This window comes from Trichechus manatus, unplaced genomic scaffold (genome assembly GCF_000243295.1).
Source record: "Trichechus manatus latirostris isolate Lorelei unplaced genomic scaffold, TriManLat1.0 scaffold00195, whole genome shotgun sequence".
Taxonomy (NCBI): Eukaryota; Metazoa; Chordata; class Mammalia; order Sirenia; family Trichechidae; genus Trichechus; species Trichechus manatus.
Genome location: NW_004444131.1, coordinates 1,379,760 through 1,402,796, shown reverse-complemented (window position 1 = coordinate 1,402,796; position 23,037 = coordinate 1,379,760). Strand labels below are relative to the sequence as shown.

The 23,037-nt window shown below is 40.1% G+C and overlaps 1 protein-coding gene across 1 annotated transcript in view; it reads left to right on the top strand.

The window, feature by feature from the left end:
• Positions 1–23,037, top strand: part of NRP1 (neuropilin 1) — a 178,029-nt gene that overhangs the window by 115,679 nt on the left and 39,313 nt on the right. Inside the window, exons 5-8 of the mRNA XM_023741977.1 lie at positions 533–627; positions 8,712–8,867; positions 12,306–12,450; positions 21,219–21,550. Of these exons, the coding sequence (XP_023597745.1) occupies positions 533–627; positions 8,712–8,867; positions 12,306–12,450; positions 21,219–21,550 (728 nt within the window). The remainder of the gene's footprint in view (positions 1–532; positions 628–8,711; positions 8,868–12,305; positions 12,451–21,218; positions 21,551–23,037) is intronic.

Sequence of the window (23,037 nt, the reverse complement as noted above, 5' to 3'; positions counted from 1 at the left end):
CAACGAGTTTGGTTTTTGGTTTATGCATTGAATGACACTTCCACCCTTTCCAGATGAAGTTCACTGCTGTTGAATTGCATAACTTCAAATCAGCTTCGACCCAAAGGGGATATTGAAGTAGCCAGTTTTCCCCAGATGTAACTCGTGGTTCAGTTATGAAAAGAGGCAACATGATGATTTAACTAGTTATTCCAAGGGCCTTCAGGAAAAAGCAATTCATGAAAGACGGTAGTCATTCTTCATGAGGTAGACTGTGCATAGAATAGAATTTCTCTAGGTGTTCATGGCCTACAGGCATTGGAGGGTTCATTGAAATATTGTTTTACTGAAAACTGGGTTGTCGTGGTATAGTAACTGGAAAGCACAATTCAAACTTTTGGTCAGCTATAGGGGGTTTTGTTTTGTTTTGCTTTTCTTTTGCTGTTTTCGGAGAAGATGGTGTTGCATTGCCTGTTAATGATAAATGTATTGTTGCAATGCCTTGGAAATGTTAACTGATGATAATGTTTAATTACATGCTGTGTTCTTTAAGAAGTATTCACTGCATACAGTGAAACCTATGAGAGCCAGAACCCAACGGGGCTGCCTTGTTTTTCCAGGTCGCGCAAATTTTCCGCCTTTGGCAAGGTGCGGTCTTACCACTTTTCTATCACTCTCTACTAGTGGAAAATATTTGAGTTTTCCTTCTCTGACAGGTTTCTGCCTTACACAGGTTCTGGCTTTTGCAGGTTTTACTGTACAGGCATATCTCGTTTTATTGTGCTTTGCTTTATTGTGCTTCCCAGATACTGCATTTTTTACAGATTGAACTTTTGAGGCAACCCTGCCTCGAGCAAGTCTATTGGCGCCATTTTTCCAACAGCATATGCTTACTTCATGTCTCTGTGTCACGTTTTGGTAATTTTTGCAATATATCAAACTATTTCATTATTATTATATCTGTTATGGTGATCTGTGATCAATGATCTTTGATGTTACTATTGTAATTATTTTGGGGCCTCATGAACCACGCCCATATAAAAACATAGTTGATTAATGTTGTGTATGTTCTGACTGCTCCACCGACCAGCCGTTCCCTGTCTCTCTCCCTCTCCTTGGGCCTCCCTGTTCCCTGAGACATGAAAATATTTTAATTAGGTCAGTAAGAATGCTACAGTGGCCTCTAAGTATTCAAGTGAAAGGAAGAGTCACACGTCTCTCACTTTAAATCAAAAGCTAGAAATAATTAAGCTTAGTGAGGAAGGCATGTCCAAAGCCAAGGTAGGCTGAAAGCTAGACCTCTTACACCAAACAGTTAGCCAAGTTGTGAATGCAAAGGAAATGTTCTTGAAGGAAATTAAAAGTGCTACTCCAGTGAATTCACAAATGATAAGAAAGCAAAACAGCCTTATTGCTGATATGGAGAAAGTTTTAGTGGTCTGGACAGAAGATCAAACCAGCCACAACCTTCCCTTAACCTAAAGCCTAATCCAGAGCAAGGTCTAACTCTCTTCAATTCTGTGAAGGCTGAGAGAAGTGAGGAAGCTGCAGAAGAGAAGTTTGAAGCTAGCGAAGGTTGGTTCGTGAGGTCTCAGGAAAGAAGCCATCTCCATTAACATGGAAGTGCAAGGTGAAGCAGCAAGTGCTGATGTAGAAGCTGCTGCAAGTTATCCAGAAGATCAAGCTAAGATAATTGATGAAGGTGGCTACACTAAACAACAGATTGTCAATGTAGACAAAGTAGACTTATATTGGAAGAAGATGCCATCTAGGACTTTCATAGCTAGAGAGAAGAAGTCAATGCCTGGCTTCAGAGCTTCAAAGGACAGGCTGACTCTCTTGTTAGGGGGCTCATGCATTAGCTGACTTTAAGTTGAAGCCAATGCTCATCTACCATTCCAAAAATCCTAGGGCCCTTAAGAATTATGCTAAATCTACTCTGTCTGTGCTTATAAACGAAACAACAAAGCCTAGATGACAGCACATCTGTTTACAACATGGTTTACTGAATATTTTAAGCCCATTGTTGAGACCTACTGCTCAGAAAAAAAGATTCTTTTCAAAATATTACTGCTCATTGACAATGCACCTGGTCACCCAAGAGCTCCGATGGAGAGGCACAAGGAGATTAATGTTGTTTTCATGCCTGCTCACACAACATCCATTCTGCAGTCCATGGGTGAATGAATAATTCGACTTTCAAGTCTTATTATTTAAGAAATACATTTCATAAGGCTAGATGTAGTATATGTAGTGATTATATATCGTTATGGATCTGGGCAAAGTAAATGGAAAATCTTCTGGAAAGGATTCACCATTCTAGATGCCAGTAAGAACATTCGTGATTCATATGAGGAGGTCAAAATATCAACATTAACAGGAGTTTGGAAGAATCTGCTTCCAACCTTCATGGATGACTGTGAGGGGTTCAAGACTTCAGTGGAGGAAGTAACTGCAGATGTAGTGGAAATAGCAAGAGAACTAGAATTAGAAGTGGAGCCTGAAGATGTGACTGAATTGCTACAATCTCATGATAAACCTTTAATGGATGAGGAGTTGCTTTTTATCGATGAGCAAAGAAAAGTGGTTTATTGAGATGGTATCTACTCCTGGTGAAGATGCTGTGAACATTGTTGAAATGACAACAAAGGATTTAAAATATTACATAAACTTGGTAAAGCTGAGGCAGGGTTTGAGAGGATTGACTCCAATTTTGAAAGAAGTTCTAGTCTGGGTAAAATGCTATCAAACAGCATCACATAATACAGAGAAATCTTTTGTGAAACGAAGAATCAATCGATGAGGCAAACTTCATTGTTGTCTTATTTTAGGAAATTGCCACAGCCACCCAACCTTCATCAACCACCACCCTGATCAGTCAGCACCCATCAACATTGAAGCAAGACCCTCCACAAGCAAGAAGCGTATGAGTCTCTGAAGGCTCAGATGATGGTTAGCATTCTTTAGCAGTGAAGTTTTTTTTTAAGTGTATTGTGTTTTAGGTGAATGTTTACAGTGCAAATTAGTTTCTCGTTCAAAAATTTATACACAAATTGTTTTGTGTCATTGGTTGCAATCCCGGCAAAGTGTCAGCACTTGCTCCCTTTCTCTTTCCACACCAGGTTCCCCATGTCCATTCGTCCAATTTTCCTGTCCCTTCCTGCCTTCTCATCTTTGCTTTTGGGCTGATGTTGCCCATTTGGTCTCGTATACTTGATTGAACTAAGAAGCATGTTCCTGATGTGTGTTATTGTTTGTTTTATAGGCCTGTCTAATCTTTGGCTGAAAGGTGGACTTGGGGAGTGGCTTCAGTTCTGAGTTAGCAGGGTGTTCCAGGGCCATAGTCTTGGCAGTTCCTCTAGTCTCTGTCACCAGTAAGTCTGGTCTTTTTTTGTGCATTTGAAGTTTGTTCTACATTTTCTCCCACTCTGTTTGGAACCCTGTATTATGATCCCTATCAGAGCAGTTGGTGGTGGTAGCCAGGCACCATCTAGTTCTTCTGGGCTCAGGCTGGTGGAGGCTGTGGTTCAAGTCATCTCTTAGTCCTTTGGACTAATATTTTCCTTGTGTCTTTGGTTGTCTTCATTCTCCTTTGCTCCGAACTTGCTGGGACCAATAGATATATCTTAGATGGCCACTCGCAAGCTTTTAAGAGCCTAGACGCTATTCATTTTCTTTATGAACTGTGTTTTGCCAGTTGACCCAGGTGTTCCCCAAGATCATGGTCGCCAACCCTCAGCCCCAGTAACTTGGTCCCTCAAGATGTTTGAATGTGTCTAGGAAGCTTCTATGACTTTGCCTTGGTCAGGTTGTGCTGACTTCCCCTATATTGTGTGTTGTCTTTCCCTCATCAAAGTTAACACTTGTCTACTATCTAGTTAGTGATTTCCTCTCCCAACCTCTCCCTTCCCTCATAACCATCAAAGATCATTTTTTTTCTGTGTGTAAACCTTTTCTTGGGTTTTTATAATAGTAGTCTCATACAATATTTGTCCTTTTGTGATTGAGTTATTTTACTCAGCCTAATGCCTTCCAGATTCATCCGTGTTGTGAGAAGTTTCATGGATTCATCATTGTTCTTTATCTTTGGGTAGTATTCCACTGTGTGTATGTACCATAATTTGTGTATCTATTCATCTGTTGATGGGCACTTAGGTTGTTTCTATCTTCTTGCTATTGTGAATAATGCTGCAATGAACATGGGTGTGTGTATGTCTATTTGTGTAAGGGCTCTTATTTCTCTAGGATATAATTCCTAGGAGTGAGATTGCTGGATATGGTATTTCTATTTCTAGTTTTTTAAGGAGATGCCATATTGTTTTCCATAGTGGTTGCGCCACTCCACATTCCCACTACCAGTGCATAAGAGTCCTATTCTCCCTGCAACCTCTCCAACATTTGTTATTTTTTTTTTTTTTGATTCGTACCAGTAATGTTGGCGTGAGATGGTATCTCATTGAAGTTTTGATCTGCATTTCTCTGATGATCTTGAGCTTTCCCTCATGTGTCTGTTAGCTGCCTGAATGTCTGTCTTCTTTGGTGAAGTTGTCTGTTCATATCCTTTGCCCATATTTTTAATTGGATTATCTGTCTTTTTTGTTATTCAGGTGTTGACGTATTCTATAGATTTTAGAGATTAGACCCTTGTTTGATATGTCGTAGCCAAAATTTTTTCCCACTCTGTAGGTTCTCTTTTTACTCTTCTGTTGAAGTCCTTTGATGAGCTAAGTGTCTAATTTTAGGAGCTCCCAGTTATGTACTTTCTCTTCTGGTGTTTGTGCAGTTAGTTATGGTTTGTATTGAATTTATCCCATGTATTAGGGTCCCTAGCATTGTCCTTATTTTTTCTTCCATGATTTTTGTCATTTTAGGTTTTATATTTAGGTCTCTGATATATTTTGAGTTAGTTTTTGTGTATGGTGTGAGGTATGAGTCCTGTTTCATTTTTTTTACAGGTGGACATCCAGTTTTGTCAGGATTAGTTGTTAAAAAGACTGTCTTTTCCCCCTTTTAACGGACTTTGGTCCTTTGTCAAGATCAGCTGACCATAGGCAGATGGATTTACATCTGGGTTCTCGATTCTGTTCCATTGGTCTATGTATCTGTCGTACTGGTTCTAGGCTGTTTTGACTACAGTGGCTGTATGGTAGGTTCTGAGATCAGGTAGTGTGAGGCGTCCTACTTTGTTCTTTTTCTTCAATAATGCTTTGCTTATCTGGGGTCTCTTTCCTTTCCGTATAAAGATGGTGATTAGTTTTTCCATCTTTTTAAAGAATGCTGTTGATATTTGGATCAAGGTTGCATTATATCTGTAGATTCCTTTGGTCTACAGATTGCGATTTTCACAATGTTGAGTCTTCCTATCCATGAGCATGGTATATTTTACCATTTATGTACATCTTTTTTGGTATCTTGCAGTAGCGTGTTGTAGTTTCCTTTGTATAGGTCTTTTACATCCCTGGTTATATTTATTCCCAAGTATTTTATATTTTTAGGGGCTGTTAAAAGTGGTGTTGTTTTCCTTTTCAAAGTTCTCATTGTTGGATATAAGAATCTAACTGATTTTTGTATGTTTATCTTGTATCCTGCTACTCTGCTGAATCTTTCTACTAGTTCCAGTAGTATTCTTGTGCAGTCTCTGGGGTTCTCTGTGTATAGGATCATATTATCTCCAAATAGGGATAGTTTTACTTCTTCCTTTCCAATTTGGATGCCCTTTATTTCTTTTTCTTGCCTTATTGCTCTAGCTAGGATTTCCAGCACAATGTTAAATAGGAGCAGTTATAAAGAGCATCGTCTTTTTCCCATTCTCAGGGGGAATGCTTTCAGCCTCTCTCCATTGCAGATTATGTTGGCTGTTGGTTTTGCATAGATGCCCTTTATTATGTTGAGGAATTTCCCTTCTATTTCTATTTTATTGAGAGTTTTTATCAGGAATGTGTGTTGGACTTTGTCAAATACCTTTTCTGTGTCAATTGAGATAATATGATTCTTTTCTTTTGCTTTATTTATGTGGAGGATTACATTGATTGATTTTCTAATGCTGAACCATCCTTGCATACCTGGTATAAATCACACTTGGTTATGGTGTATTATTTTTATGTAATGATGCTGAATTCTGTTGGTTAGAATTTTGTTGAGAAATTTTGCATCTATATTCATGAGACACATTGGCCTGTAATATTCTTTTTTTATGGTGTATTTTCCTGGTTTTGGTATCAGGATTATGCTGGCTTCATAGAATGAGTTTGGGAGTATTCCTTCCTTTTCTATGCTCTGAAATAGCTTGAGTAGTATTGGTGTGAGCTCTTCTCTGAATGTTTGGTAAAATTATCCAGCGAAGTCGTTAGGGCCAGGGCTTTTTTTTTTCTTTTGGTTGGAAGTTTTTTTTACTACTTTTTCAACGTGTTCTCTTGTTATAGGTGTGTTGAGATTTTCTATCTCAGTTTGTGTTAGTTTAGGTAGGTAGTGTGTTTGTAAAAATTTGTTCATTTAAAGTATTTTTTAATTAAGATGTGTACTCTTTTTTTTAAGACATAATGCTATTGCACACTTAATAGACTACAGTATAGTGTGAACATAAGTTTTATATGCACTGGGAAACCAAAAAAAATTCACGTGACTTGCTTTATTGCAACATTTGCTTTATTGCAATGGTGTGTAACCGAACCCATAATATCTCTGAGGTATCCCTGTATTTGTTTCACTTTTATAAAGTTTCCATAAAATCCTGACCATACAATAGATCCATCCACTGACATCGAGTTGATTCCAACTCATAGCGACCCTGAGTAGAACTGCCCCATACAGTTTCCAAGGCTGTAAATCTGTACGGAAGCAGACTGCCACATCTTTCTCCCACAGAGCAGCTGATGTGTTGGAACCGCCAGCCTTTCTGTTAGCAATAAAGTGCTTAATTACTCTACCACCAGGACTCCTTATACATTAGAAAGACTGAAACAATTTTATAGAAATAAACAAATGCATTATTTAAAATAAAAAGGAAACTGAAAATATTGCTAATATATGGTAACTGGTGAAGAGTTTTATTCTAAGATTATTCTTAGTTATTAATGATGGAAATAAGGAAAATTAAAGAAAAAGCAAACTAGTTTACTGAAAAACATTTGTAAGGAATATGAAAGAAGGAATCATAGGAAGTCAGAGCTGAAAAGGATCTTTCAGGTTATCTTGTCCACTTGTTTCATGTTACAAATGAGGAACTAAAAGCCTATAGATGAAGTGACTTGTCCAAGGCCAGACAACTAATAATGACAGAGCGAGGACTACAACCTCGAGTGCCTGATGCTTAGAACTACATCCTTCCCACTACGTCACAGGGCCAAGGAATGACTCAAGCTGCATATCTCTGGGATGAAATCACGGATCTTTGAGGATCCGCTCACCCTCTGGTCATCGCTACTGTGATGCCCTCAAAGTGGAACTCTCTAGTGTGGCCCAGCCTTCAGGGATATGAGACAGGTTAGTGAGATAGGGAGTCCCTGGTGGTACAAAGAGTCAACACACTTGGCTGCTGACTGAAAGTTTGGAGGTTCAAGTTCACCCAGAGGTACCTCAGAAGAAAAGTCTGGCAAACTAATTCCAAAAAAAATCAGTCATTGAAAACCCTATGGAGCACAGTTGTACTCTGACACACACAGGGTTGTCATGAGTCAGAATCAACTAGATGGCAACTGGTTTCATAAGAGATAAAGTCAGGCTGTCAGGATGAGCAGCAGCTCCATTGGAATCTCACCAATAGAAGCTTGCAAAGCCTAGCAGTTTTTGTATTGGTAGCATCATCCTTGCCAGATGGTACCTGGAATCTACCTGCCTCTCAAGCTGAACTGCAAGGAGAGAGGTCACAAGAAGATACAGGGAAGAAAGAAATGTAAAGATGCAACAAAAACTCTTAGTTTGCCCTCCTTCTCTCCACTTCATTCCTGATTATAAATCTATGGCCCAGTTCCTTAACCACAACACTCATCGTGCTTTCAAATTATGTATTGTTTCAGTCTGCATTTTATTTGGAAGGAGGTAGGTGCTAATGGGACCAATTGCTGATGAAAGCATCATGCTTGGTAAAGTAGAGGCTCCATGGTTGCAACAATGGGCTCAAATATAGCAACGACTGTGAGGATGGCTCAGGACCAGGCAATGTTTTGTTCTGTTGTACATAAGGTCACTATGAGTTGGAGCCGACTCCATGGCACCTAACAACGACAGGGTGCTGAATAGTGATGGAAAATAGAATCATGTTAGACTTGAGTTCTAGTCCAGATCTCTCTAATGTCTAGTATATGAATTTATCTTGTTTGTCTTGATTTTCTGTATGTAAAATTAGGTATATCAATGTGTGCTGTTTGGAAAGTATTTTTAATTCTTAGAAAATATAGCAACATGACATTGAACCCAGTTTTCTCCTTTGCACCAGGTATCAGGCAATCCTGCTTATACCAGTGAGAGAGGTCTCTTCCTGGTCTTTCCCTTAGCAATAGAAACCAGCCTGGGGCAATCACTATCAGCTGGTCAGTACCTTTCTTTAGAAGGAGTGGAAGGGGACTCAGGGGCTGTTGACATGGATGGAATTGGGACCTACTGATCACAGCTGAATTAAAAAAAAAAACCAAAAACTACAATGTGGAGCTCCCAGGCAAAGATGCTCCAGCTTAGGAGGTGCAAAGATACCCAACTGACCACACTACGCCAACCCACTTGTAATTGTCTTGCAGGTAGACTTGGGCCTTCTACGCTTCGTCACAGCTGTTGGGACACAGGGAGCCATTTCAAAGGAAACCAAGAAGAAATATTATGTCAAGACTTACAGAGTAGACATCAGCTCCAATGGGGAAGACTGGATCACCATAAAAGAAGGAAGTAAACCTGTTGTAAGTTTAGCTGCCACCCCTGAGCTGATTCAGTCTTTTAAACGGATGATCAATTTTTACTTGTTTGTTTGGGGGCCCTCTGTCTGGCCTCGCTTATTTTTTAAATTGATTGAAAATGAAAAGTGCAATTAGAGGTTTAAGACTGACCAAAGTATCTCATGTTCCCAGATCCAGCAGCAAAAAAGGAAATTATACAGACGCTTCCAAGAAAAGTCAATGCCAGCCAAATTAAGTGTCAGACTCGAGAATCACTTTAAACATCCCACAGGGATGTAGACTATACATAGGGTAATATTGTCCCCTTACAGCCTAGGACCGCTTTTTTCTTTTTCTTTTCCCTGTTTTTTTTTCCCCCCTTCATTCTCTTTCAAACATTCAGTCTTTCTTCCTCTATGTAACGGACCAGTTTTAGAAAACTCCTTTTCATCTACCTTCTGTGGCTTACAGACTAATTTACAAGTGTGTTTGGCTGCTTCTGGTGAGAACTAATAGAACTAAAGGTATTTCCTTCTGTTCCCTTAGATCACACAAATAACACGCTGCCTCCTAACTGCTTTCAACCAAGGAGGCAACATAGACCATGCTGTCCCTGGGGCTCTCTGCCCTATATCATTTGGAACTGGAAAGTTTTTCTCAGCCTGCTTGTTTATTTGAAGTTATACTTGCTCTGATTTACTAATCAGAAGATTTCTGGAAACTCATACCCAGAGTTAAAAGCTTGCCCCTGGAGGCAGAGTAAAACAAAGGGAATTGATAATACCAGTAGTGAAGATTCAGGTAACTTGAACTTATGGGTATGGGAAAAGGCCACTTAACATGTCCTTGTCTCTCTTTTGAGTATTCATGGCCTTGATTTTCTCATTCTGGGTATGAGACTGAGAAAAGTCTTTTGGATGTTGAGTGAGAGATGAACTATGAATTTCCCTCGATTGGCTGTAAACCTCCGTTCTCATTTAGGGCAAGCAAGACGGAAGGGGACAGGTAGCTAGCTGCTCAGTGGAAGGAAAGCTTTATGGACAGGCAAGTTTAAGGCCACTGTTAGCACTGGAGGGCCTAGAGCCAATTTGCTCCCTCACAATCAACCTTTGTGGAGATTGAGCAAGTAAATTTTGACCCCAATTTTCATGGCTCATTCTTGTTTCAGAGTAGATTTTTAGAGATTTTGCATTAATTTGAGAAAAAAATAAAAATAACACTAAATGTTAAGGATACACCAACAATAAAAAGAACCCAGAGAATGGGAAGAATAGACACTAGACCTTCAGGCTATTACTTTAAAAAATAAGTGCCAAGTCCCCACAAAGTCCTCTTCCATCATTCCGTATGGATTGTTTCATAGCCAGGTAGGAAGGTGTCAGAGAGCACGCACGTGAACTAGGTCCATTATCAGGAACATTCTGGCACACAGAAGGGCTTCCAGCATAGGAGACAGAAAGAATAAGGAAAGATTCAGTAGAGATGAAGATGTGGTATCTCTCTGAGACTTCAGTTGAACCTAAATAAATCCAACACCCAGTAGGTGTCTCGTTCTTGTTGACCACTCTGCCTTTCTCTGTACCATGGAGCCTTTCAGCCACTGCTGTCTGTATCTTTCCTACTTTCCTCAGGGACAGTTGACCATACCACAGAGAGCCTTGGACTAATAACAACTCCAGCAGCCCATTTTATGCTGAACTGAATTTATATATTTACATAGTTTTGGGTGAACATAAGCTTCCCTCAATGTGAGTGAAATGTGCACCCCCCTCAACCTCTGTCAGAGCACTCAGCGGACTTCTGGCTTCTCTCTGAAGTGGACATGCTGCTCTATAAGGTGGCCCCAGGGTTATGGACTCTCCTTCTTCCAGACATAACTAGCCATCATTCCTTGTCACACAAGAATGCTGCCACGCAGATTGTTTCCCAGAAAGAGCTGTTGGAACTAAGACAGAAATCTAAAGGCCATCACAGGCTAGGACAAATTATGATATTAAATTTTCTCCAGAAAAGGATCAGGCTAACAACCAACTTTCTAAAGCATTTGACCACCTTCGCTTGTACAGTCCACTTAAAGGAAATAAAGTAAAACACTAGCCAGACTTTTACAAACTCTTTCTCCCAGGAGGTAAGTTCAAGCCTTGGGAAACTATAGTCCTCCTCCATGTATTTATCTGGAAAGGTGGGGAGAAATCTCCATTTCTCTTCTGGGCCCCAATAACGCTCTGGTTGTACAACCTACAAGGAGGATTATGACTCAGCTGTGCACAGAAGCATGGTGCTAAGCATAAAACTACCCATTAAACCCATTGCCATCAAGTTGATTCTAACTCATAGTGACCCTATAGGACAGCGTAGAACTGCCCCATAGGGCTTCCAAGAAGGGGCTGGTAGATTTGAACTGCCAGCCTTTGGGTTAGCGGTCAATCTCTTAACCACTGTGCCACCAGGGCTCCAAAAACCCATTGCCTTTGAGTTAATTCCAACTCACTGCGACCCTATAACCATAAAACTGTTAAGCACTAAATTTACATAGGCTGTCCCCAATCCAGGGCTGAAGTAAAAATCCAGGAGTAGGGTAATGTGAAGGCTTTCTAGTCCACCTAAGGCCAGTCTAGTGCTGGAATTTTCCGCGATAGAGGATGATCTCCATTCCTCAGAGATCTTACTAGAGAACCCTGTTGTGATGCCATGCCCAAGACAGAGTGGTCCCAATAGATACTTACTGGGAAAGGGATTCAGGTCTGGCACTCATTACATTTGCAGTTACACCCCTCTTCTTTCTTACAGTAAAATGACTCATTTTAAAGCTAGAAGTCTTAGAAAAGGTGATTTTCAGTTAAAAATCACTTATGACTCAGTTTTGATCTTGACGACGGAAACGTAAACTTACCACTAACTAAAAAAATGTTAAGTTCATTAATTAACATCAAGGACAAGATCTTCCATGAAGACATGGAGAAAAAAAGGAGGAGGCTGCTAGATGTAGTACAATAGCTGGGAACATAACCTAGAATTTCAAAAAGCCAGACTCCTACATTGAATTCAAAAAGAGCATTCCATCTGGAGGTCCCTGGGAAAGTGAAATTGTTATGGTTCCCATGGAATGTCTATAGTATTCTATAGGTCCTTATGGTAAAACTAATAATTCTCCACTTTATAGGTGATGGTATGTGTCCGTAAAAAAGGTTTTCCTTGTAGTAGTGTTTTTAGGATTCCAGTTGTTCCGGCCACTCGGAAAATTGAACAGATGATTAGGACAACATTCTATTAACTATGATTCTTCCTCATTGCTTGCTATCTTTTGAAAACATAACATGGCAATTTATTAACGCCATCCCAGCTTGATGGATAATGCTGAAATTGTAAATATTTTTGCAAGCATTTATGAAAACTTATTTTTGGATTTATTTTAAATCCAAAAGTTCTATTATTTAAAGGACCTTTTCTTTCACCATACAGATCTTTCAGGGGAACACCAACCCCACAGATGTTGTGTTTGGAGTTTTCCCCAAACCACTGATAACTCGATTTGTCCGGATCAGACCTATGACTTGGGAAACTGGTATATCTATGAGGTTTGAAGTCTATGGATGCAAGATAACAGGTAAGCACTGGCTTTAGGATTGCTGGTTTTACTGTATACAAACTTTTAAGTATAGGAAGAGTAATTTTGTATGAATGATTTTTTTATGTGTGAGTTAAGAGCATCTGTTTTGGAGTGAAGCAAATCTGAGTTCAGAGCTTGCACCTCTCATAAACTTGTTTCTTTGGGCAGTATACTTACCTTTCAAAGCCTCAGTTATCTTACTGGAAATAGTCATAATACTATACACCCCAAAGGGTTGTTGTGATAATGAATGAGATAATGGATATAAGGCATTTAGCACAGCCTGGCTTGTAGGTGATATTTGCTAAATGGTGAGGACCCTGGGAGACACAAATGGTTAAGCACTTGACTAACAGACAAGAGGTTGGCAGCTCAAACCCATCCAGAGGCACCTTGGAAGACAGGACTGGTAACGTACTTCCAAAAGGTCACAGCCTTGAAAACCCAATGGAGCAGCTCTGCTCTGCACACACGGGGTCTTCATGGGGCAGAATCGTCTCTCTGGCAACCAACAACTTTTTCCACTAGACAGCAAGTTCTATGAAGTCAGTCACCTCACCATGCCTTGCACCTATATTTCCCTGGGGCACAGCACACTGACTGGTACTTTAGTAGATTTACAGTGAATACTTGTTGCAGGAAAGATTTTCCACAAGCTTTATCTTTTTAATTTTGGAGTTAAGAGACCATCTCAACAACTACGGTTAAGGAGGAGTTTAACTCATGACAGTGTCTCATTTTACTCGTTAACTATCTCAACAACATTCTCTTAGATAGGTTTTGTCTCAGTAAGCATCTACTTTTTGCTGAATGAATATCCTGAAATTAGAAATCCATTGGTACGTGTTTCTAGTTTTTTAGTTCGTTTCTTCTAACACTAACAGGACTTTAAAAGTTTCTGTCAAATTTAGGTGAGAAAATGGTATTATCTCCATTTGAGAGATGAAGAAATGGAGTTACTGAGAAGTTCAGCAGATAAAAGAGTGTGCCAGGTTAGGATGAAATGGGAAGTAAAACTATTTCCATAACTATTATTCTCACTGCATTTCTATGACTATCAGTACTGCTATTACTTGTCCATTGATCCTCCTGTAAAACTACTCTGTATTCTGAAGTAAATAGCAGTCACATTAGAATTTCTTTCCATTTAAGTAATTACATTGCAAATCTTTCTTAACAAAAAGCAGTACAATATAGTGTTCATATTAAGCTTAAAAGTTCAAAAAACAAAATCAGTAGATTGCTTCAGCAATAAATAATTCAAAGTTAAGAACTTTTAAAAGTTTATGAAGTATCTCTAATATTATCATTTTAGTGTACATATTTAGGAGCCCTGGTGGTTCAGTGGTTAAGACCTCGGCCACTAACCAAAAGATTGGCAGTTCAAATCCACTAGCCGCTCCTTGGAAACTCTATGGGACAGTTCTACTCTGTCGTATAGGGTTGCTATAAGTTGGAATCCACTCGAAGGCAATAGCTTTTACACATATTTAGGGCATTTAATTTATCATTCCATGAATTTCAACACTATTATTTTTATTTTTATCATTTTAGTATAATTATTTTTAGAGGTGATTGACAGATTTAACAGACTAAATAAGGAAGAAAAAAAAATCAGCTGGAAGGTTTTCCATGAAATTGCAAGCAATCTGGAGAAGAGCTAAGGAAAAAAAAAAAAAAAAAACTGCACTTGTTAATAGTAAAGTCCATCTTGGAAAATAAAAACTGCCATCTGATTTCTTACCAAAATCATATTTATTTCAGTACCAGAGACAGAGCTGTTTATTGTTTTAGAATCTAAAACTTAAAAAGTTTAAGGCCTTAGCTAAAGGCAGGAATTAGGTGGAAAGGGGTTTGGAAGAAGAAAGGGCACTGAAAAATTAGGTATAACCTTGGTTTTATTTCTCAATCAGCAGTTAGATGAGAGAAAGTTCTAGGTCATTTTTAGAGCATTGCCAATTTGAGAGCCTACCCATAAATCCATAGAAACAAGGCCAGGCCATTTGAGGTCAGGGTGGAAATTTCTGGCCTATTCCTCCAGCCTTATCTCATGCCACTGTACAAAAAAAAAAAAGAAGTAAACTTCGTAATGACTTGTAATGTGTTAGTCTGAACTCTGAATTTTCAAGCTCTTGAAGATTTATGCCACATCCTTTCAGTTAAATAAAATACTTATTTAAACTCAAATTGCCCTTTTTTATTTTCACAAGAATTTCCCTGAGAATTCTGGGAGTATGTATCTTCACATGAAAAGAAGGCAAATGATTTATTGGGTTAAAAAGGTTTTCATTAAGTGACCCAGTTATTTAATGATAGATGTCTAAAGTAGCATATTCTAATATTTTCATATATATTCTATTTTATAATTATTTTAAGTAGCTAATTATTATTTTTTTCAAATAAAGTAACCATACTGCTTTTAAGTTCATTGTGTTAGTCTCTTATTCATGACCTTTAATATATTTTAAATGCTTAATATATAGACAGAGTTTGGCGAGGCCAACATGTAATAGTGGTGGTCACATGGACAGAAATTATACAAACACACCAGGGCTCAGCTCTGGACTGTCTGGTTTGTGAATGCGTGACAGTAGGCGAATGATTTAGTCCCTCTGATCTCCATTCTCTGATGTGTGAAATTAATCGTGATGCAGCTATAATGAGGATTACATGAAAGAATACTTGTAAAACTCCTGTCTTAGAGTAAATGCTCACTAAATGGTATCCGTAAATTCATGCAATACATGGTACCCAGTATATTGAGCCTAGAATCAGCTCCAGCAAACAGAGCCTCTAATAAGACAATGACATCAGAGTTTTCTGCTTAGCTACCCAAGCAGGTAATTTTCTTCTTTTCAAGGCCACAGTCCCTTAAGAGTGGAGATTACTGAAAGAAGGACACAACAGCAGTATCCCCTAGACTGGAAGATCTGTGAGAGCAAGAGCAGCTGTGTTTGCATTTTTCCTACTGTGTCCTGTATGCCTGGCACATAAAGGGCTCAATGGTTAATTTTTTAATGACTTGCAGTTCTTATCTATGCTTTCCGACAAACAAGTGGCTGGACCTCAAAATTGCACCCTCTCTTTAGTTAACACTGAGTAGGCAAGTTGTAACTCAGTATACCTGGATTTAAAAAAAAAAAAAAAAAAAAACTATTAAATTAGAAGTTACCATGGGAACACATCATTTGACTTCCAAGGTCTCCAGAGCCCTTTGTTTTATTTATTTATTTTTTGTTTGTTTGTTTTTTACTGTGGTAAAAGTATATATAAGACCCCCACAACCCCATGTTTTTGACCAAATGTTTTAGTTCAGAAATAATCTTTTAGAAATATAGTGATCCTAGAGTGTACAATGGTGTGTCACCATGTAGAGATGTAAAGAAAACGAGATTAGAGCAAACCATTCTGCTTTATAAATAGTTGATAAAGGAGCATTTTTGTAAGCAGGCTTCATCATTTTCCAGAGATGAAACTTTGTGAAAATAATCTCACGGCGTTGCTGCCTGATGTATGAGAACACACTACGGCCTCTGTTATCTTGTGCTTGTTAACCAGAAGTCTATTACCTGGGGCTTCTGCACATGTCAGAGTGCTCCTGTATGAATCAAAGTTCACAGTGAGGAGCTCAAGCGCCGCCACATCCGGCGGTACTTTCTGAGTCATCAAGGGAAGCCAAAATTACGCTCACTCAGGTTCTCCCATCAAATACAGTTACTACCTTCTCCTTCTTTGAAAATTGGTTAACTGGGTATTTGATTTACCAGTTGTCCCAGTTATCCAGTTCCACTTTAGCAGAAATACCGTAAGTGGATGGCTTTAACAAACAAAAATCCATTCTGTCACAGTTTCGGAGGCTAGAAGTCTAAATTCAGGGTGCCAGGTGTAGGGGAAAGCCTTCTCCCTCTGTCGACTCTGGGGGAAGGTCCTTGTCTCCCTTCAACATTTGTGGGCCCAATCTTCCCCTGGGTCTAGGAGGGTCTCAGCTCAGGCACCCCGGGTTCAAAGGACATGCTTCACTCCCAGCTCTTCTTTTTTGGTGGTAGTCAGATCCCTCCATCTCTGCTTGCTTGTTTAATCTCTTTTATATCTCGGAAGAGACTGATTCAAGATATAACCTAATCCTGTAGATTGTGTCCTGCCTTGTCAGCACAACTGCCTCTAATCCTGCCTCATTAACATCATAAAAAACAAAACAACAACAAAAAATCCAAACCCATTGCCATTGACTCGATTCCAGCTCATAGCAAACCTATAGGAGTTAGGATTTACAACACATAAGATAATTACATCAGATCACAAAATGGAGAAGCATGGCCTAGCCAAGTTGACACATATCCTTGGGGGACACAATTCAATCTAAACACCAGCATATATCAGTTTTTCCATTAAAACTGAGTACCCCCATCCATCCCCCCATCACAGAACTTATCTCTTCCTCCCAGGTAGAATTGGTTTTAAGTTTTACAAATAAGGTTGCCAGATAAAGTACAGCATATCACATTAAAGTTGATGCAGATGAACAACGAATAATTTTTGTGTAAGAATGTCCCTTGCTCTATTTGGGACATACTTACGCTAAAAAAAAATATTCATTGTCTGAAATTCAAATTTAGCTAGATACCCTGATTTTTGTTTTATTTTATTGTTTGTTTGTTTGTGGTGGTGACGGTTTTTGCTAAATCTGGCAACCCTATTTACAAAGGGTCTGACTCAGCCAAGTCACACCTGAGCCAGACTCTTTGGAAGAACAGAGTTATATCCTAGCATCTCATTCAAGCCCTTAATTGTGAGTATATTTTTTCTCCTAATCATTGTTAAAAATGAGCCACATAGTTTTTTGTAAAAAGCAAATCATGGTGCCTTTTTATTGTTTCTTTGGGTGAGGCAGACATACAGAAGGAGTAACAATCTAGATCTAGATCTGAGGATGTGTACACTACTGCCTCAGCCAACCCTGCATTAGACAAAGGACATTAATCTGGTAAAGGTTCTGCTCTCCTTACAATATTCAAGTTAATTATGTTTTTCTACAAATGGTAACATCTGGTACCCATTACCAGCTAAATATTGCCTTTATAAAAGCTGGTTTTGAATCAGGCAGGTGTGACCACACTGGCCAGAAATGTGACTTCTGTTTTTGACACTTATAGTTTCCTAGTCCCTCAGTAAAATCATTTTTGTAAATCTTTTTTTAATCGCCATCGAGTTTATTCTTGGCTTCCAGATCCCAGCCTGGAGAAAATACCGGGCGGAATTACAGGAAAGGGTGCTTGAGAAAAGGACATCTGCCTTTTATTGTATTAATATAACTTGATTCAGGCCCTCAAAACTTAAAATCTGGGTGGGGAAAATAACAGCAATCCAAGGAACTGAATATGAGAAATATTCCACATCTGAGGAATGCAGATAAAGTGCTGTGGAGAGTCCAAGCAAAGGAAAATCCCATGCAGTTGGAAGGAATAAGTGGCGTGGCACTTGAAAATGGGTCAAGATTTTAAGAGGTTTGAATAGTGGGGAGGGGAAACTGATGGGGAATTTCTAGTGGAGGGGATAGAATAAGAGACAGCCCCGCCAGAGGTGAGGAGGTTATTCAACTCAGGTGGCTATAACAAAATGCATGTGTCATGGCACCTGGAGAGGGCAGTGGTGGTCCAGTGGTAGAAGTCTCACCTTCCATGTGGGAGAGCTGGGTTCAATTCCCAGCCAGTGCACCTCATTAGCAGCCACTATCTATCCATCAGTGGAGGCTTGGGTGTTGCTATGATGCTGAACAGATTTCAGTGGAGCTTCCAGACTAAGAAGGACTAGGAAGAAAGGCCTGGCAATCTACTTCCAAAAATCAGCCAGTGAAAACCCTATGGATCACAACAGTCTGATCCCGTTGTGCATGAAGTCACCATGAGTTGGGCGGACTTGATGGCAACTAACAACAACAAAGGATACCCAGGGAGAGACCTTGAAAAGACGTGATATAGAAAACCTTGCATGCCTGGTTGAAAAGTACATATATAATTCCTAGACAAGCAGACACTGAAGGTTTGAGTTAAGGGATGACATGAGCTGAACTGTGCAACTCACATGGAAAGTAAGTAATTATTTCTTAAGGTTCAGCTGCTAACATGAACGTAGTGTAATTGCATCAGATACATGCCTCTCACTTAGGATGGTTATGTTTTAAGGCTAAACTTTGATTAAATAATGAAGAATTGAATCGTTTCAAAGAATAATAGGTTATCATTTCTGTCTGTGGCCTTGACTGAGACATACAATTTTGAAAGGAGAATAATTGAAATTTTGGGCATTTTGTTAAGCTGCCAATCGATTGATCAATTGATATTCTTATGCTCGGCATTCTGTAGGTTGCTATAGAAGATGAAAAAAGATGTATGATGCTGTTCATTGCCTTCAGGAATTTATAAACTAGCTGTGTGTCTTAAACTGGGTTCTCTAGAGAAGCAAAACCAGTGAAGGGTAGATGTATGTAGAGAGAGAGATTTATCTCAAGGAATTAGTTCACCCAGTTGTAGATTCTAGCAAGTCCCAAGTCCGTGGGTCAGACAACAGGCTGGAGGCTTCTTCTGACTCATGTAGTTGCAAGGGCTGATGAACCCAAGGCTGCGGAGGCTGACAACTCTCAAGACTGGCAGGCAATACAGCAGGGCACTGGCTCAAGTCCCAAGAACCGGAGGTCAGATGATGACGAGCCAGATGCAGGATCCAAAGCTAGCAAGCAAACTTGGCCAGAACATTCATATATATATTTGATGCAGGCTACGCTCCCGAGGAAGCTCCCCTTATAACTGATTGGCTGATCACATTAGATTACATCCCGGCTCAAACTACATCATTTCATAACTGCCAAACCACTGAGAATCATGCCCCAGTCAAGTTGACACATAACCTTAACCATCACACTATGGATAAAGGCTAACACACTTAAAATATCTAGATACCAGTTTAATGTTAAACTCTGTGCTACTAACTGTACATGCAATCATATTCTTGAGAGGTTGTTGCTGCTGTTAGGTGCTGCTATGGACTCATAGCAGCCCCATATGTGCACAGTAGAACTGCCCCATAGGGTTTTCTAGGCTATAATCTTCACAGGAACAGATCACCAGGTCTTTCTCAGTCACGGAGCCACTGAGTGGCTTTGAACCGCCAACGTTTTGGTTAGCAACCGAGCTCTTAACTGTTGTACCACCAAGGTTCCTTTTTCTTGAGAAAGGAGGGCCCAAAATAAAGACATGGGTAGTCTGAGACGTTTTTATGATCAGTCTTAAGCTAGATCTTAAGGGTTGGGCAGAATTTAGCTCTGCCAGAGAAAGAGGAAACTTTTGAGCAAAAGCAATGACCGAAACGTATGGATGGTATATGAGAGGAAAAAGAATTAATTGGAAATACTGCCAGTATTAGGAAATAAAATAGATAAATAGGGTGACATCAAAATGAGGGAGGGACAGAGGACTTTTAATGTCATCCTACAAATAGCAGGGAGCCATGGGGGGTTTTTGAACATGGCAAAAGCAAAGTTTTACTAAAAAATCATATGGCAGTTTTGTGTAGTGCAGATTCAAGACAGGGGCTGGGAGGCCAACCAGAGGACCCTGGCCATGAGTAAAGGGAGCAGGATGGTTCCAAAAGAAATGAAGATTGCATGTAGGTCCAAGATTCTTTTTTTAAAAGAAAATATGACAGGATTTGGTAGCAAAACAGGAATGGAAAATACAAAATAAGGGAAGACAGGATGACTAGTCAGGAACTTGATGATTAAAATACATAGTTAGAATACATGATTCCATAAAGTACTCAATGTCAAGGGACTAAGGATGGCTTCAGTTTGGACATAGTATGTGTGAGATGACAGTGGGATCTTCATGTTGAAAAATTCTGATGCCATTGGAAATAGAGGTGAGGAGGACAGCTGAATGTGAAGATCGGCGCTGTCCTGCACGCTCAGTCAGTCCAAATGTCACCTTCTTGGGGAAACCCCTTTCACCTCTCCAGGCTGAGTCAAGCATTTTCCTTCTCTCCACCCTTATCCAGTCTATTCTGACTCATGGTGACCCAAGTGTGTCAGAGTGAAACTGTGATCCTTAGGGTTTTTCAATAGCTGTGATCTTTCAGAAGTAAACTAGGCATTTCTTCTCTCCATCTCCTTACCACTTTCGTTTTACCTTTGCTTTACCAGTCTCTGGAAACCCTCGTGATGTAGTAGATAAGTGCTACGGCTGCTAACCAAAAGGTCGGCCGTTCAAATCCACCAGGTGCTCCTTGGAAACCCTATGGGGCAGTTTTACTCTGTCCTACAGGGTTGCTATGAGTTGCAGTCAACTCGACGGCAGTGGGTTTGGTTTTTTTGTTTTAGCAGTCCCTTGCTCTTGGGATTATTTATTTACATATCTCCAACCCATTATAAACTATGAGCTTCTACTGGGCAGGGCCTATATACTTTATCTACAGAGAATTTCTGGATACCAAAGAGAGTGGAACAGCAACCGTTTGGCATTAAACTTAGAAGAACTCAAAAGGTGAAGATACATGCTTGGTTGACAATTTTCTTTGCTGGAATGTGAGTTAGGGCAGAGAGTTATGAAAGGATGAGAGAAAAGGTGAAGGGTGGGAGGGCTGTAGCTTGTAGAATGTAAAATATTCCAGAGATTTAAAAAATTATATGAATGGGTGCATATAATTATATGAATTTTTATTCAGTATGCTCCCCGGAAATCATTTTTCATTACCTATTTTATTCCTTCCCTTAGATTATCCTTGCTCTGGAATGTTGGGTATGGTGTCTGGACTCATTTCTGACTCCCAGATCACAGCATCAAACCAAGCGGACAGAAACTGGATGCCTGAAAATATTCGCCTGGTCACGAGTCGCTCTGGCTGGGCACTGCCACCCTCATCTCATCCCTATGTAAACCAGTGGCTCCAAGTAGACCTGGGGGAAGAGAAGATTGTGCGGGGCATCATCATTCAGGGCGGGAAGCACCGGGAGAACAAAGTGTTCATGAGGAAATTCAAGATCGGGTACAGCAACAACGGCTCTGACTGGAGAATGATCATGTCTGACAGCAAGCGCAAGGCCAAGGTGAGCGGTCTGGGGACAGCGATGTCCCAGTGAGGAGGTCCTTCCTCATGTCCCTGATTGAAGACCAGGGTCTCCACCGTTTCCCAGAGGAAGTGCTATTTTTTTGTTATTGTTGTTGTTCCTTTAAGCCTTGAGATCAGTGGAGGTTTGTAATGGTATCACTAAAGCCCACCATCCTAGGGAAGTCAGAAACGGGGTGCCGAAAGTGGTGTTTGAGACAAGCACAGAGAATTGCACTGCTGGTCGCATGCTTTCCCTCCCTGTCAGGAACCCCAGATAACTCAACACTCAGGTGATATGACAAAAGTGAGGGTGGGAGGAGGGGGCCCACAGCAGCAACCAGGTAGGAAACCAATAATCTCTCTGCAGATTCTAACCTATCAATTAAACGAGCAGCCACAGAGCCAACTCTGACTCACGGTGACCCAGTGTGTGTTAGAGTAGAACTCTGCTACGCAGAGTTTTCAGTGTCTGACTTTTTGAAATTAGATCCCTAGGCCTTTCTTCCAAGGTACCTCTTGGTGGACTTGAACCTTCAGCCTTTTGATTAGCATAGTGCTTAACCATTCACACCACTCATGGACTCCAATCTATCAATTAGGTTTCCGTTTTTGCTTCCCTTTCCAATCGTTCTTGATTTAAGTGTATTTTTTATGCATTGGAAACATTTAAAATACAGTTGGCTCTTGATGAGTTGGTCAAAAGAGAAGGAAATCCCCATATAAAAATATTCCAAAATTCACCAGAACACGTGATATGATTTTTTTTTCTTTTTTAACCAAACAGATGTACTTGACTAATTATATTTCAGTTAGGCTGGGAGTTGAATTTGTCTGCATTTCCTGAGCACACATCACCAACTAGGAAAGGGAGCCCAAAAGTTCTCTGGGTGGCCAGGAAGTTTGTGTGGGATTAAAATAAGGGATCAACCCACAGACAATCAGAAGTTTAGGTTTGGTACGCAGTGTGGGAATTCAGTTCGGCTGATAATGCTTCTCACAACCAGCACGACTGGCCTTTTGGTCCCAGCCCTCCCAGCCCTGCTTTGCCCGTGACCTACTCTCCTGTGAAATGATTTTAGCCCGTTGGAGGGAATATTAGCCTCGCTCCCACTCCAAGCAAGTGTGGGAATATGGCTTAATTTAGTCACTCAGGCCAAAGGCATTGCAGGCAGGAAACATAAGTCTGGAGATGTTGCCAGCTCCCATTCCTCCAGATGTAGCAGCTCTACTCTTCGGAGATGACCCTGTGTCCCATGTGCTGCTGTGAGCCAGCCCCCTACACTGGGGCCCAGCTAGGAATCTCTCTGCCATCTCTTCCCTCCTTAACTTGGGTCTTCCAAAACATGTTCATGTTATTGTTATCTATCTGCAGTCACCTTCCTTCTTGTGTCCATTTTCTTTCCCCTTTGAGATCTGCCCCTTTTGCTTGGGAGAAAGAAAAAATAAAATAAAATAAACATCAGAAACTGGAATTCCTTTAAGAGT